This window comes from Bombyx mori, chromosome 25, assembly GCF_030269925.1.
Source record: "Bombyx mori chromosome 25, ASM3026992v2".
NCBI lineage: Eukaryota > Metazoa > Arthropoda > Insecta > Lepidoptera > Bombycidae > Bombyx > Bombyx mori.
Window position 1 is genome coordinate 6399714 of NC_085131.1, and position 17270 is coordinate 6416983.

Genomic DNA, 17270 nt, shown 5'->3' on the forward strand with positions numbered 1-17270 from the left:
AAACCAGTTTAATTTACACTATGTTGTGTATTGTGCTTAAATTATGGATTGTATTCATCATTTCGGTCCATATAAATAATTGTATGGCACCTACCTACCTACCTATATATCGCAGTACCGCGAACTGACGACCCTTACAAATATCCCAATTTAACCCTTACCCGTGTCAATTTACCCCGAATGCGGGGTAAATTGGGATGGCCATTATTTTTCCGATTATTTCTTTAAATTGAATAATTAAAATAATGTAACGGTTTTTATCACCTAGGTACGTTCAAGACTCAACTTATTTTTTTGGTTGAGCAGTGATTATTTAATTGGAACTATTTTAAAATTCAATCTGAAGTTCGATTTTGTCCCTATTTACCCCATTTTACGGTACTGCATTTGAATTTGAATTATATTCTTTTACTTTTGATGTGCGGTGTCATTCTGAATTATATTTTCTCATAAACAAGTAAAAACAATATTTTCAACTATTAGGGTAAACCATACTATTGTTGGCACCCCCCCAGTGATTGGCACTCTGATTTAAGAATTCAGATACTAAGAGACAATTCCTGTTTATTTACTGTTGCAATACTTTATTTGGCAGAATATCTAATAATCTCTAGTGGCAACACTGTTGTCAGCCATCTTTCTTTCAGAGCTGTTTGTGAGATTTTATGGAAATCAAGTCGTCGTGATCGTGTTGTTTTTTTATAAAAAAGTTAAGTACTGGTGGATAGAAGTGCACGTGAAAATTTGATTTTTGGGTAAGTTCCTACACCAATTTATATTTGATTATGTTAAATTAGTGAATAACTTGCTATTTTTATCGTTTTCAGAGTTGAAAAATAAGCGTTCCGGTAATTACTTACTACTTACTGGTCACTTACCAAATATATAGACGTGTTCTGTCAGGGCGTTGGTTTGCGACAGAAAATAAAATAGGCCTATTAAAATTACAGTTTTCATTTTGTACTTGAACAAAATCTCTAATGACCGGACTTATGATTATTCTGTTAGTTTTATATTAAATTGTCCAATTAAAAGAAAAAAAATCGTTACAAATTAGACGCGTGTCTAAGTGTGAAATGTTAGTTAGTTTTCCTTTAGATTATAATTGCGTTGTTTTAAATCAAATTAAATAGTGGTAGGTACCACTGTTAATAATTATTTTTATGCATAGATGATTAAACGAGCGGTTAATGGGGATCTCACAACATGAATGCCGCCACCCACCTTGTGACTTAAGGTATTCAACGCCTGCCCCATCCTTCACATCGGAACGCATTACAGCTTCCCGGCAGAAATAAGCGGTAGGTACAACCTAGCAGTACTGGCTCTACTTATTCGCTAGTTGCCCAAGGCGCTATTCCAGATAAGCTCGGAAAGGTATGTGAGGTCACGGGCTCAACCTGGGAGAATTTGCTAACACTAGCCCTAGCAAGAGCAGTGTTTCGCAGAATCCACGACCAGATCGGAATCGCTAACTACTGAGAAGATCCAGCTCAGAGAAACTCAGTGGGTTGTGTTTATGGTTTGCGGGCTCTCAAGACGTCCTAGCGCCAGTAATTACTCACATTATAATTTTTGCAGGTTTGATATTTATTACACGATGTTATTACTTCACCGTGGAAGTAATTCCTGAACATTTGCTTAGTAAGTATTTCATTACTAAAATTGGTTCCTGAATCCCGCAGGGATTCGAACATCGGCTCAGTCGCATCGCACGATACGCATGTACCTACCGGGAGTCTTATCCCTTAGGCCACGATGACTACTGTACATATGTATAAGGGCTTCAACAACAACGGAACATCCATCTAAAACGAGATGGTCCGTAAACGCATTCGTCTAGATTTTCGAGTCTAGATCAAAAAACTGATACCCGAAAAACTATATTCGAGGGTATTTTACTGAGAATCGGTTTTTCTAAAAATAAACCTTATTCTATCTCTGGAAACTGTTTATTAAAATCGAAATAAAAGTAACTTTAATGTCAAAACGAAATGATTAAGGTTAATGTTTGAGATTAATGTTTGTTTATGGAACAGTATCAGATTTGTTTTCATCCAGTGCTTTGACTTCATCGGCGAGTTGCTTTAGTTGTTCTATATTAAAAAAAAGCTCGGCATGGTACATTGCTGCAGTTTCGACTTCTATTTCCGCTGATGTAACTGAAATAATTTTTACTAACTATTAGCGTGTGACAGAATTAAATTATACAAAATGAATGAATAATAATGGACAACAATACTTAAATAGTTCGTATCCAAGAAAAGAAATACTATTAAAATTATATTAGGTCTATTTTACTTTTGAGGTATTTTGATTGATTTGATTAGAAAAAACTATTAAGAAACTATAAAAAACAATATGTAATATTAAATAAAATGTGTAATAAATATTAAATGCGAATGAGCAAGTTTCTTACTATTACTTAAAAATAAAAATAATTTCTTCTACACTACACTAGACACCAAATAATAGGTATATAGTATTTTTACAAACTAACGTCTTAAGTTCTTCAACATTTCAACGCTCTTCTTTAATTTTGCCATATCGTTATCAATTTCATCGTGCAATACATTATAGAAGTCGGAAGCATTGACATCCAAATCTTCCAATATCGTTATTTCCATGTTAAAATATGGGTTTTTGGTATGCTTGTAACACAATCTTAAATATAAAGTTAATGTTATCCTATTGTACATTAACTATTAAATGTTAATTAGTTGTATATCTTACCCACGTAAGTGATTTGAAAATTACTGTTTCGCGCCATTTTTAAGACAGATAATGGACAGGCTGCTCGGCAACTCTGTGTTGGAAGGTCGTGATACTGTCCACGTATAATTGTCTATGATGTACCATGACATAGGGGTAAATTGGGATCCTGGGGTAAATTGGGACAAACCTGCGGAAGATTCTCAAAGTACCTGTAGGACGGAATCTACCTAATTTTGTTTATGTTAATATTTATTAATGTATAGAAGAAAAACCAAGTTAACTATAGAAGAACTAAATATGAGTTAAGTTGGTCCCAAAAATTCGTCAAATTAAATTGAAAATAGTGGTTGAAAAGTGCGTTTTAAAACAGCTTAAAGAACTTTTAAAAAAAGTAATATTATCGTTGTTTTTTTCAATAAGATCACAGTTTATATAAGTTTTTAATACACCTGGAAATACCACAACAAACGGTAAGTTGCAATATTCTTATTTTAAATACAATATTTCGACAAAAAAAATTTTTTTTTTTCCTTTCCTTTTGGGGAAAATTGGGACGTATGTGGGGTAATTTGGAACGAGACTGGAAAAATTAGGGACGAGAAAACACAAAATTGGAACGCCAAAAGACAAAATAGGGATGGCTTGTTAGGGTTGTCACTGATATCTTATAATAGATTTTTTAGCCTATACTATCACTCAATTGCGTGATGTAAAGAAGGTTAATGTGTTTATCAGTTAGTTTATGTAAGTACTATAGGTAAAAGAAAAGTATATATATAATTACATTTTTTCGCGACATTTACCTTGTAATATCGGCCCGGTCGTATGTCCTTTATAGCAATAAAATAAAATAAAAAATTAAAAAGAACTCAAACGAATCAAAACTTTTGTTATTTCAGAATCTATTGACGCGTCGAATCATGATTTTTTTAACATTCACAACGCACACACAAATAAAAACAGGCCTCAGATTTTAAATGTAACATTAATTAAAAATCCGAGATATCTAAGTTCCAATTATGAGTTGAGTGAGTTAATTGAGTTTAGTTATTTAGCTTAGAAAGAATTTCTTTTATTTTTGTTATTATAGGCAGTAATCAGATAAATCTGCTTTTTTATATTATTCACCCGATATCTCACTCTTGCTCAAAGATTATTTTGAAAATGTTGATTAAATAAAATTGTATTATTGCATTTCCAGTCCTTTTGTTTTCTATTTTTTATTCTATTTTATGATTTTGTTTCAGAGTTGTGATTTTTAAGGAAATTAAATAATAATTTTCTAAAATATAACATGCACATACTTTTTTTGATCATTGTATTGTTGATTATCATTCACGTCACATCGCTTCGGAATAGAAACCAGTTTAATTTACACTATGTTGTGTATTGTGCTTAAATTATGGATTGTATTCATCATTTCGGTCCATATAAATAATTGTATGGCACCTACCTACCTACCTATATATCGCAGTACCGCGAACTGACGACCCTTACAAATATCCCAATTTAACCCTTACCCGTGTCAATTTACCCCGAATGCGGGGTAAATTGGGATGGCCATTATTTTTCCGATTATTTCTTTAAATTGAATAATTAAAATAATGTAACGGTTTTTATCACCTAGGTACGTTCAAGACTCAACTTATTTTTTTGGTTGAGCAGTGATTATTTAATTGGAACTATTTTAAAATTCAATCTGAAGTTCGATTTTGTCCCTATTTACCCCATTTTACGGTACTGCATTTGAATTTGAATTATATTCTTTTACTTTTGATGTGCGGTGTCATTCTGAATTATATTTTCTCATAAACAAGTAAAAACAATATTTTCAACTATTAGGGTAAACCATACTATTGTTGGCACCCCCCCAGTGATTGGCACTCTGATTTAAGAATTCAGATACTAAGAGACAATTCCTGTTTATTTACTGTTGCAATACTTTATTTGGCAGAATATCTAATAATCTCTAGTGGCAACACTGTTGTCAGCCATCTTTCTTTCAGAGCTGTTTGTGAGATTTTATGGAAATCAAGTCGTCGTGATCGTGTTGTTTTTTTATAAAAAAGTTAAGTACTGGTGGATAGAAGTGCACGTGAAAATTTGATTTTTGGGTAAGTTCCTACACCAATTTATATTTGATTATGTTAAATTAGTGAATAACTTGCTATTTTTATCGTTTTCAGAGTTGAAAAATAAGCGTTCCGGTAATTACTTACTACTTACTGGTCACTTACCAAATATATAGACGTGTTCTGTCAGGGCGTTGGTTTGCGACAGAAAATAAAATAGGCCTATTAAAATTACAGTTTTCATTTTGTACTTGAACAAAATCTCTAATGACCGGACTTATGATTATTCTGTTAGTTTTATATTAAATTGTCCAATTAAAAGAAAAAAAATCGTTACAAATTAGACGCGTGTCTAAGTGTGAAATGTTAGTTAGTTTTCCTTTAGATTATAATTGCGTTGTTTTAAATCAAATTAAATAGTGGTAGGTACCACTGTTAATAATTATTTTTATGCATAGATGATTAAACGAGCGGTTAATGGGGATCTCACAACATGAATGCCGCCACCCACCTTGTGACTTAAGGTATTCAACGCCTGCCCCATCCTTCACATCGGAACGCATTACAGCTTCCCGGCAGAAATAAGCGGTAGGTACAACCTAGCAGTACTGGCTCTACTTATTCGCTAGTTGCCCAAGGCGCTATTCCAGATAAGCTCGGAAAGGTATGTGAGGTCACGGGCTCAACCTGGGAGAATTTGCTAACACTAGCCCTAGCAAGAGCAGTGTTTCGCAGAATCCACGACCAGATCGGAATCGCTAACTACTGAGAAGATCCAGCTCAGAGAAACTCAGTGGGTTGTGTTTATGGTTTGCGGGCTCTCAAGACGTCCTAGCGCCAGTAATTACTCACATTATAATTTTTGCAGGTTTGATATTTATTACACGATGTTATTACTTCACCGTGGAAGTAATTCCTGAACATTTGCTTAGTAAGTATTTCATTACTAAAATTGGTTCCTGAATCCCGCAGGGATTCGAACATCGGCTCAGTCGCATCGCACGATACGCATGTACCTACCGGGAGTCTTATCCCTTAGGCCACGATGACTACTGTACATATGTATAAGGGCTTCAACAACAACGGAACATCCATCTAAAACGAGATGGTCCGTAAACGCATTCGTCTAGATTTTCGAGTCTAGATCAAAAAACTGATACCCGAAAAACTATATTCGAGGGTATTTTACTGAGAATCGGTTTTTCTAAAAATAAACCTTATTCTATCTCTGGAAACTGTTTATTAAAATCGAAATAAAAGTAACTTTAATGTCAAAACGAAATGATTAAGGTTAATGTTTGAGATTAATGTTTGTTTATGGAACAGTATCAGATTTGTTTTCATCCAGTGCTTTGACTTCATCGGCGAGTTGCTTTAGTTGTTCTATATTAAAAAAAAGCTCGGCATGGTACATTGCTGCAGTTTCGACTTCTATTTCCGCTGATGTAACTGAAATAATTTTTACTAACTATTAGCGTGTGACAGAATTAAATTATACAAAATGAATGAATAATAATGGACAACAATACTTAAATAGTTCGTATCCAAGAAAAGAAATACTATTAAAATTATATTAGGTCTATTTTACTTTTGAGGTATTTTGATTGATTTGATTAGAAAAAACTATTAAGAAACTATAAAAAACAATATGTAATATTAAATAAAATGTGTAATAAATATTAAATGCGAATGAGCAAGTTTCTTACTATTACTTAAAAATAAAAATAATTTCTTCTACACTACACTAGACACCAAATAATAGGTATATAGTATTTTTACAAACTAACGTCTTAAGTTCTTCAACATTTCAACGCTCTTCTTTAATTTTGCCATATCGTTATCAATTTCATCGTGCAATACATTATAGAAGTCGGAAGCATTGACATCCAAATCTTCCAATATCGTTATTTCCATGTTAAAATATGGGTTTTTGGTATGCTTGTAACACAATCTTAAATATAAAGTTAATGTTATCCTATTGTACATTAACTATTAAATGTTAATTAGTTGTATATCTTACCCACGTAAGTGATTTGAAAATTACTGTTTCGCGCCATTTTTAAGACAGATAATGTACAGGCTGCTCGGCAACTCTGTGTTGGAAGGTCGTGATACTGTCCACGTATAATTGTCTATGATGTACCATGACATAGGGGTAAATTGGGACAAACCTGCGGAAGATTCTCAAAGTACCTGTAGGACGGAATCTACCTAATTTTGTTTATGTTAATATTTATTAATGTATAGAAGAAAAACCAAGTTAACTATAGAAGAACTAAATATGAGTTAAGTTGGTCCCAAAAATTCGTCAAATTAAATTGAAAATAGTGGTTGAAAAGTGCGTTTTAAAACAGCTTAAAGAACTTTTAAAAAAAGTAATATTATCGTTGTTTTTTTCAATAAGATCACAGTTTATATAAGTTTTTAATACACCTGGAAATACCACAACAAACGGTAAGTTGCAATATTCTTATTTTAAATACAATATTTCGACAAAAAAAATTTTTTTTTTTCCTTTCCTTTTGGGGAAAATTGGGACGTATGTGGGGTAATTTGGAACGAGACTGGAAAAATTAGGGACGAGAAAACACAAAATTGGAACGCCAAAAGACAAAATAGGGATGGCTTGTTAGGGTTGTCACTGATATCTTATAATAGATTTTTTAGCCTATACTATCACTCAATTGCGTGATGTAAAGAAGGTTAATGTGTTTATCAGTTAGTTTATGTAAGTACTATAGGTAAAAGAAAAGTATATATATAATTACATTTTTTCGCGACATTTACCTTGTAATATCGGCCCGGTCGTATGTCCTTTATAGCAATAAAATAAAATAAAAAATTAAAAAGAACTCAAACGAATCAAAACTTTTGTTATTTCAGAATCTATTGACGCGTCGAATCATGATTTTTTTAACATTCACAACGCACACACAAATAAAAACAGGCCTCAGATTTTAAATGTAACATTAATTAAAAATCCGAGATATCTAAGTTCCAATTATGAGTTGAGTGAGTTAATTGAGTTTAGTTATTTAGCTTAGAAAGAATTTCTTTTATTTTTGTTATTATAGGCAGTAATCAGATAAATCTGCTTTTTTATATTATTCACCCGATATCTCACTCTTGCTCAAAGATTATTTTGAAAATGTTGATTAAATAAAATTGTATTATTGCATTTCCAGTCCTTTTGTTTTCTATTTTTTATTCTATTTTATGATTTTGTTTCAGAGTTGTGATTTTTAAGGAAATTAAATAATAATTTTCTAAAATATAACATGCACATACTTTTTTTGATCATTGTATTGTTGATTATCATTCACGTCACATCGCTTCGGAATAGAAACCAGTTTAATTTACACTATGTTGTGTATTGTGCTTAAATTATGGATTGTATTCATCATTTCGGTCCATATAAATAATTGTATGGCACCTACCTACCTACCTATATATCGCAGTACCGCGAACTGACGACCCTTACAAATATCCCAATTTAACCCTTACCCGTGTCAATTTACCCCGAATGCGGGGTAAATTGGGATGGCCATTATTTTTCCGATTATTTCTTTAAATTGAATAATTAAAATAATGTAACGGTTTTTATCACCTAGGTACGTTCAAGACTCAACTTATTTTTTTGGTTGAGCAGTGATTATTTAATTGGAACTATTTTAAAATTCAATCTGAAGTTCGATTTTGTCCCTATTTACCCCATTTTACGGTACTGCATTTGAATTTGAATTATATTCTTTTACTTTTGATGTGCGGTGTCATTCTGAATTATATTTTCTCATAAACAAGTAAAAACAATATTTTCAACTATTAGGGTAAACCATACTATTGTTGGCACCCCCCCAGTGATTGGCACTCTGATTTAAGAATTCAGATACTAAGAGACAATTCCTGTTTATTTACTGTTGCAATACTTTATTTGGCAGAATATCTAATAATCTCTAGTGGCAACACTGTTGTCAGCCATCTTTCTTTCAGAGCTGTTTGTGAGATTTTATGGAAATCAAGTCGTCGTGATCGTGTTGTTTTTTTATAAAAAAGTTAAGTACTGGTGGATAGAAGTGCACGTGAAAATTTGATTTTTGGGTAAGTTCCTACACCAATTTATATTTGATTATGTTAAATTAGTGAATAACTTGCTATTTTTATCGTTTTCAGAGTTGAAAAATAAGCGTTCCGGTAATTACTTACTACTTACTGGTCACTTACCAAATATATAGACGTGTTCTGTCAGGGCGTTGGTTTGCGACAGAAAATAAAATAGGCCTATTAAAATTACAGTTTTCATTTTGTACTTGAACAAAATCTCTAATGACCGGACTTATGATTATTCTGTTAGTTTTATATTAAATTGTCCAATTAAAAGAAAAAAAATCGTTACAAATTAGACGCGTGTCTAAGTGTGAAATGTTAGTTAGTTTTCCTTTAGATTATAATTGCGTTGTTTTAAATCAAATTAAATAGTGGTAGGTACCACTGTTAATAATTATTTTTATGCATAGATGATTAAACGAGCGGTTAATGGGGATCTCACAACATGAATGCCGCCACCCACCTTGTGACTTAAGGTATTCAACGCCTGCCCCATCCTTCACATCGGAACGCATTACAGCTTCCCGGCAGAAATAAGCGGTAGGTACAACCTAGCAGTACTGGCTCTACTTATTCGCTAGTTGCCCAAGGCGCTATTCCAGATAAGCTCGGAAAGGTATGTGAGGTCACGGGCTCAACCTGGGAGAATTTGCTAACACTAGCCCTAGCAAGAGCAGTGTTTCGCAGAATCCACGACCAGATCGGAATCGCTAACTACTGAGAAGATCCAGCTCAGAGAAACTCAGTGGGTTGTGTTTATGGTTTGCGGGCTCTCAAGACGTCCTAGCGCCAGTAATTACTCACATTATAATTTTTGCAGGTTTGATATTTATTACACGATGTTATTACTTCACCGTGGAAGTAATTCCTGAACATTTGCTTAGTAAGTATTTCATTACTAAAATTGGTTCCTGAATTCCAACTGTTCTACAAGTCTTAACTATCAGAAATTCGAAGAAATAGTTGGACCACAGTTAATCAGAAAGATGAAAAATCAGGTGGTAGGTAAATCAAGAGAAGCTAAAAAGCTTCACGACTTGTATAAATATCTCGTACCAAAAATGTCAACACATGAGTCATCGTCACAAATCATAGAAACAACTTCTAAGGAACTAATGCAATACAAGGACAGGAGCAATTTAAATGAACAAAACAACGATGGTTCAGAAGATTTCACCACAATGGCAGCCCTCAATGAATTAACGACAATGCCAACAGACGTAGAACTTTTGCTAAATGAACCAGAACTGTCAACGCATGAACCTCAATCCAAAGACACTGGCACTTCTAAAACAAACACGATGATTGATGATTATTCAGGAACCTCAGGACACCTAAAACCTCTGAACGTTGAACTTCAGCATCAGGGGGTTGAGGAATTATCTTTGTCATCCTGTATAAATCTTACATCGACAAACGATCCAATACCAGAAGCTGTACAAATGGTTGAGGTTATTTCTGAGTGTGAAAAAGAAAACCAAACACCAATATACGTAATACCTATTCCATCCACTAGTCGTCAAAGTTTAGAGCTGATTGGAGAAAAATGGGTACTAGTGGATGACATGCCAACCGAAGTCCCTTCAAAGAGTCCAATAAAGAAACAAAATATAAAAGATTTTTTAAAGTTACCAAAGACTCCAATTAAAACACAAAAAGCTGGTATAGAACGTCGCTCTTTTGTTTTAACGAGTAAAGATTGGGAAGCTGTAGAACTAGAAAAACAACAAAAAAAGATGAAAGAGATACAAGAAAAGGAGAACAAACGAATAGCAAGACTAGAAAAAGCCAAAGAGAAACGCTTACTCAAGGAAACAAAACAAGCTGAAACTATAAATAAAAAGAACAAAGCTAAAAATTTAAATTTAATTAAGAAAAGTAAGCCAAATTCTGATAGTATCAAATCAAAAATTGTTATTCAATCAAATGTTTTAATTAAGCCTGCAAATAGAATCTCAAGTGATATTAAAGAAAAAAGAGAATATACAAAAGAAATTAAAAAAGGACCTATGAACGAAGTTAAACCTGCAGATATTACTGCCCTGAAGGAAATAAAAAACAGGCCAATTTTAGATGCAGTTGAAGCTGCAAATGAAAGACTCTTTAAAGAATCGGAACAAGTACAGATGGTAAAAAAAGAATTAAAGAAAGGACCAATTTTAGATGAACTTAAACCTCCGAAAATAACTTTTCGAGATTCAAGGGAAACCGGAAAAGATAAGAAGATAAAAATTAAAGTAAATAGATTGAGACCAATGACAGATGAAGAATTGTTAAAAATGTTGGAAGATGATTAGGCGAGATTATTAATGGACCTAGGCACGTAGGTGTGTGCCTACATTGGTAGATATAACTGCCAAGTGCCAATAAACCACTTATATGTTGAAGGTCATCTTAGAGTGCCAATCACTGTACTGTTTACCCTATTTGTTTATAATTAATTACAGTTTCTAAGCTAAGTAGAAGGAGTGCAGAACAGAAATAGGATAGAATTGAGGGAAAAGAGTGAAATTGATGTAAAATGAAAATTACTCATAGTCGATTGTATTCTTCTCCTTAGCTGTTGAGTAATCCTAATACATTAATAGGTTATTATTATAAACGCCTGTGCAGTGAAAATTGTTTACTGGTGGCAGTTCTGCTCTTGTAGGTTGATAAGTCGTTGTGTTGGTGTACATATATAATATTAATTTAATGTATAAGTATGTACTAGTTAACGAAACATAACCTAAAGATAAATTACATTGACACAAAGCCTCGCTAGAAGTCGATTGCCATAATGAAAAAAGGAGAACATAAAACAGAGCGGAATTAATTAAAGTTGATGGATTTTTGGAAAAAATGGGAGGAACGAAGTTGTGTGAATTGTTCAGTTTTGTTAATGAAGTACTTCTCCATGTACAAATTTGTATTAATATAATAATAGCGGCTTATAAACCGTACAGCGTCTGCGAAAGTGTACAAGTATGAGGAAATGAAACAAAGTCACTGAACATGGTTTCTCGGGTTCCATTATAAGGCCCACTAGCATCTCTTTTAAATTCCTACCATTTTATTGAGAAGTTATTATATTTCTATTTACGTTTATAATTAATTTCTATAGCCGCTAGTCCACCCTATCACTCTGCCCTATTATGTATCTATTATTATTGATTGATATAATACTGTTCTCTAAATAGTTAATCTTGAAGAGATAAGCTATTAATAGGTATGTAGTACAATACGCTATTAATAGGTATGATATAGAGATAAGCTAATAATAGGTATGTAGTATAATAGGCATTAATAGGAATGTAGTGCAATAAATTATTTTGTTTTATTATTTGGTTAGATCATTACATAGTGTGTACATACAACAAAATACTGTATTGTTTATCATATAGTCTTGTTTTATGAGGAATTAATTGAAATTTGACAATTATTATGCTTACATCAGCAATGGGAAAATGTTAATAAAATAAAACAATGGAATCATTCGAGAAATTAAATGATTGTTTCGTTTAATCAACAACACTCAGTCAAATAGATGACATTAATCAAAGAAGTTCGAATTTTCTCACATAATTAGCTTAAGCATTACAAAAATTGCGTAACAATTGGGGCCTTCGCGTCAAGTAAATCAGATGATATGTTGTGGTTACAGTATTGATACGTAGTTATCACCGCATTTCCGAGGTATCTTCCAGTAGGATCTTGACGTACTACGTGTAGGTAGTCATCACCGAGAGTGAAATGAGCCTGTGGTGGCGAAACCCAATCACAAACTGTTGCTACCGCTTTATTAACTGTTGCAGGGTTAATACAGTACATCTGAAAATGTAAGCTAAATATTAAATACAGGTTCCTCAATCTAAAGAAAAGTGCTTAAAGTTCATGGGAATTTTTTATTGCTCTTGGTTGAAAGATAGCCTTATCTACTAGGTAAATACCACCATTTTAACTTTTCGCGAAGCAGTAATGCATTTCGGTTTAAAGGATAGTCTAGCCTATATATTATAATACAATTAAGACTTCGGCAGCATCTTCCAGATGGGTGGCGTATTCAATGTCATATCTATGGCCCCTATAATCACTTAAAATTAGGTGCAACACCACTATCCGTTGGCCTACTAGGTCTATTAAAAATTGAAAACAGGAATTTTATTTTAAATATACCGGCGCAATACAGTCCTGACTTCATGCAAGCAGTTTGTAGTTAAGTTACTGCACAATAACTACAAATTGCAATGTACTACAATTTATTACCTATTCATTGCAATTCTAGCATCAGCCACCAAAGTTTATTATATGTCAAGTTAATTATATTGCACCTATCAAAATCACCAACGAAATATTGCTGTAATACTATGGTTTTCCAAAACTTCGGATTATAATCTAAACCGTCATTAGTTAGAGTTATTACAGTTAGAGTTAGATATGAATAGTTTTCAAACAATCGATAATTAATGACTCAATGCTACATAGGTGTGGCTTAGGTTATCACTTAAATATTACACTTAATACACTTATTTAACAGGAGGTTATCAGATGTGGTAGCATTAAGCGTGATCATAATGATTCTAGACAACAATAAACTTGGTAGATACTATGATTATTGATCGGGGTTATTGGAGAATGTATGTATGTACGTCCTTTTGAAAGAATATTATTGTAAGTATGGGACTCACTTGTTGATATGCTTCACGTTGACCTGGTATAAGATAAGAGACTGGATAATCAAATTTAAATTTGGATACATAGTCTGTGTCTGTAAGTTCAAAAAATAGATTCTTTATTATTTCAATATTAACATGTGTTTAATTAAATTTAATGTTTTAGTACATAATTCGAGGTATCGCATGAATTATGTTTAGATTAATACTGACCATGGGCAGAATGCAACATGTAAAATATCAAATATAAATTTAATTTATACAACCTTTTGCAACTTGCGTACAATGAGGAGGTGTGATGTTTTCCAAATCATTCCCGTGCAATCCAATTACGTATTTTAGTAAAAAAATTACAATGGTTATTTTAAAGAAAACCATTTTTGTTGATACCGAAATTTTTAATAAGATATTTTAAAATTCAATAAAGTGAACAAAGGAACAACAGTAATATACGAGTTATTATTTGACACTGTTGTGTTTAAGTTGAGTGTAGTAATTAGGAATATTGCATCAGCAAATAAATTATAACGGCCACGAGATAAGGAGTTTAAAAAAAGTCTAACGGTACATTACGTAATAAATACGTAAAAAATATTTAGCTTGTTTAAGTTTTCCTCATTGTGATTAATCATCATCTGTTTTAGGTTGGCAAAATTATGATTTGACATTAGTTTAATGCAAAAAAATATTTTGTTGATTACGTATAACTTCAAAATGTATACAACGTAAGTATTTTAAATAACGTTTATAATTTATAATTTGTAGCCGTCGTAGCCTAGAGGATTTGTCATACTGAGTCGTATCAAGAAGTGCGATGCGGGCCTTGAAATGCATCGGGTAGGAATAAGTTTTATACCCAATTTTTAGGCTTCCCGTAGGCAGCGGCTTGCCTCTGCCCCTGGTATTGCTGAAGTTCATGGGCGACCGTAACCAATCACTATCAGGTGGCAGTATGCTCGTCTGCCTACAATGGCAATAAAAAAAAAAAAAATACACCTCGTACCTATCCTGTATATACGAATAATTATTTCGACAGTAAGGAATATGAAAAAAATCTACTATAAAGCAACCCTAACGGCTTGGCCACGGGGATCGGCGGTGCGAACAGCGAAGCGGTGGACGAGGCGACCATTCGCGCAGCACCGTTAGCAGGCCACGGGTACTCACGTTCGCCGCCGCGACTAGTAAGGAAGTCCGACAGCGAAATGTCTATATCGAAATTATCTCGATATTGCTTACAAATTAATAGTTTTTTGGTTCAGGACCTATTATTTGGAAAATATTGTGAAGTACATAATTTGAATAAGAACCGGAGTATACCAATAGATGGAGAATTCCACAAGAAGTACGAGAAATACTTTGGGTGGCTAGACTTCCAAATAGCTGGTCTAGCTAGTATTTCAGCTAATTTTTTTTATTGCTTAGATGGGTGGATGAGCTCACAGTCCACCTTGTGTTAAGTGGTTACTGAAGCCCATAGACATCCACAACGTAAATGCGCCACCCACCTTGAGATATAAGTTCTAAGGTCTCAAGTATAGTTACAATGGCTGCCCCACCCTTCAAACCGAAACGCATTACTACTTCACGGCAGAAACAGGCAGGGTAGTGGTACCCACCCGCGCGGACTCCCAAGAGGTCCTACCCCCAGTAATTACGCAAATTATAATTTTGAGGGTTTCATTTTTATTACACGATGTTATTCCTTCACCGTGGAAATCAATCGTGAACATTAAAATTTGTTGAGTACGTATTTCATTACAAAAATTGGTACCCGCCTGATATTCGACTACCGGTGCATCGCTCAACACCGGACGTCTTATCCGTTCGGCCACGACGACATCAATTCAATACGCATTACGATAAACATATAAAAAAAAAATGAATAAAAAATATAAAATATAAAAATTTCGGCGTTCATTTTTCGCGGCGAAAACAACTAAACTCATTTAATCACTGCACTATTCGCCGCGACTACCGCTCGACTCCGTGGCTTGCGCCGTCCTTATTCATGCATTTGTTTTGCTCGCCCGCCGCATCGTTAGTCGCCCGCGCGATTCGCTCGGTACATTCCGTCGGTCGCTTCGCCGGTCGCCGGTGCGCGTGGCTTGTTAAGTACATTTCTATGCCCTTATTTTAGTCGCTAGACGCTTCGCCGTTCGCACCGCACGAATATTCGTATCGGCGAATGTCCCGTGGCCAGGCTGTAACGCCTGCCGCGTCGGCAGCCGCGTCTGATCGCGCGCCGCGACCAATCAGGGACTCTCGTTGTCGGCTCCCGGCGCGACTCAACGACCGAAGGGCTTTCCCTTTGGCAAGCCGCGTGCGCCCCTTTTCGGGCGCTGACAGTCTCAAATATATTAAGTGTATAATCTATGGCTGACAGTTCACCCGCAACCACCGAAGCATACACACGAGAATACGTCCGCACCTCGCTCGCTACCATTCCTTTTCGAACTTGTTTGTGGGACCCTCTGGAGTATCATACCCAGTGCTCCAGCTGGACAACACAAAACTGGCGCCTCAACGTGGTAAGGAAAGGAGTGCCCGCATCACATGCACACGCGAACTTCGCCCGATGTACCTACCGCGCGCTTTAGTGGGGCTGCAGGTGAGTCGGTTGATGCCTTCCTGGATGCGGCCGAGGCGTATCGCGACTGCTCCGACATCTCGGATGAGAACGCCGTCCGGGGATTGTCCATGCTGTTGTGCGGCGACGCCGCCGTCTGGTGGCTGGGTGTGAAGCCCTCTATATCTTCGTGGTGCGATGCCGTCTCAGCCCTCCCGATCCACTAACGGTGCTTCTAGGTACTTCAAGCACCGGTCACCGTTCTCGTCGAACCCGTCGCTTGCGACGAAGGGCTCGACGAGTAAATTAACTCTCAGACACAGCCCACTGAGTTTCTCGCCGGATCTTCTCAGTGGGTCGCGTTTCCGATCCGGTGGTAGATTCTGCGAAGCACGGCTCTTGCTAGGGTTCGTGTTAGCAACGTCATCAGGTTTGAGCTCCGTGAGCTCACCTACAAAAGTTAGGGTTACGCTGATATAGCCTCTCAAGGCTCTCAGCTTAGGTAGGAAAAAAAAAAAAAAAAGTCTCAGCCCTACGAGATGCTTTCGGTGATCGCAGGCCTCCACACCGTATATACGCTCAACTGTTCAAACGAGGTCAACAAAACGATGAAAGAACGGACCGTTTCATCGCTGCGACGCGCGCTCTTCTCGCGAAGCTACCTGCCGGCGACCTAAGCGAGAAAGTCCAGCTGGACATGACCCACGGACTCCTCAGCCGCCGCGTACGGGAGAGACTTCGCCGCGACGAAGTAAGTTCATTCGACGTGCTTCTGCAAAGAGCGCGCCAAATTGAAGACGCGACGGACGAACTTCGCTACGAACACGATGCCTCAAGACCGACGGGAGAATTAGCAAGAAAGCCATACGAGTCGACGATCGGCACCGGACGCACCCGCCCTCCGCCAGCAACCGCAGCGCGCACGGCCACGTGCGCTTCGAGCGGCACCACCCCCGGCCACGAGCCCGCGACGCAGCCGCCGCTTGCTCCCGGAACGCCGCGTGTATTTGACTCCGTCGAAAGGAAGCGACGCCCGAAATGTTCGTATTGCCATTTCTTCGGTCACGAGAAGAACCAGTGTCGTAAGTTAGATTCAAAACAAGGTGATCAATCTCATACTAACTTATTTAAAAATAAAACTCACTCAAAATCTAGTGA

General features: G+C 35.7%; 4 protein-coding genes and 1 long non-coding RNA gene across 8 annotated transcripts; 2 read left to right on the forward strand and 3 right to left on the reverse strand.

Moving 5' to 3' along the window:
* Window positions 1–24: 24 nt before the first annotated feature.
* Window positions 25–2410, forward strand: LOC119630592 (uncharacterized). The gene is made up of 2 exons (XR_009976673.1): window positions 25–755; window positions 1172–2410. It is a non-coding gene; the product is annotated as an uncharacterized LOC119630592 (long non-coding RNA).
* Window positions 1931–2788, reverse strand: LOC119630591 (uncharacterized). The gene is made up of 2 exons (XM_038020485.2): window positions 2501–2788; window positions 1931–2162 (listed from the first exon to the last, which is right to left on the reverse strand). Exons 1-2 carry the CDS (start codon window positions 2697–2699, stop codon window positions 2029–2031), a joined length of 333 nt encoding a protein of 110 aa, XP_037876413.1. The 5' UTR covers window positions 2700–2788; the 3' UTR covers window positions 1931–2028.
* Window positions 2789–6004: 3216 nt separating this feature from the next.
* Window positions 6005–6862, reverse strand: LOC101745222 (uncharacterized). Its single transcript, XM_038020482.2, has 2 exons — window positions 6575–6862; window positions 6005–6236 (listed from the first exon to the last, which is right to left on the reverse strand). Exons 1-2 carry the CDS (start codon window positions 6771–6773, stop codon window positions 6103–6105), a joined length of 333 nt encoding a protein of 110 aa, XP_037876410.1. The 5' UTR covers window positions 6774–6862; the 3' UTR covers window positions 6005–6102.
* Window positions 6863–6958: 96 nt separating this feature from the next.
* LOC105842057 (uncharacterized) lies at window positions 6959–12379 on the forward strand. Of its 4 annotated transcripts, XM_062676127.1 has the most exons (4): window positions 6959–8885; window positions 8958–8978; window positions 9302–9431; window positions 9712–12379. In XM_062676127.1, the coding sequence occupies exon 4, from the start codon at window positions 9878–9880 to the stop codon at window positions 11186–11188; it is 1311 nt and encodes a 436-aa protein (XP_062532111.1). In that variant the 5' UTR covers window positions 6959–8885; window positions 8958–8978; window positions 9302–9431; window positions 9712–9877; the 3' UTR covers window positions 11189–12379. The 4 variants fall into 4 exon arrangements, with proteins under 4 accessions (XP_062532111.1, XP_037876217.1, XP_062532110.1 ...); XM_038020289.2 differs by having other exon boundaries at window positions 9302–12379; XM_062676126.1 differs by lacking the exon at window positions 8958–8978.
* LOC101737421 (uncharacterized) lies at window positions 12363–14332 on the reverse strand. The gene is made up of 3 exons (XM_004934224.5): window positions 13810–14332; window positions 13559–13638; window positions 12363–12701 (listed from the first exon to the last, which is right to left on the reverse strand). Exons 1-3 carry the CDS (start codon window positions 13919–13921, stop codon window positions 12468–12470), a joined length of 426 nt encoding a protein of 141 aa, XP_004934281.1. The 5' UTR covers window positions 13922–14332; the 3' UTR covers window positions 12363–12467.
* Window positions 14333–17270: the final 2938 nt, after the last annotated feature.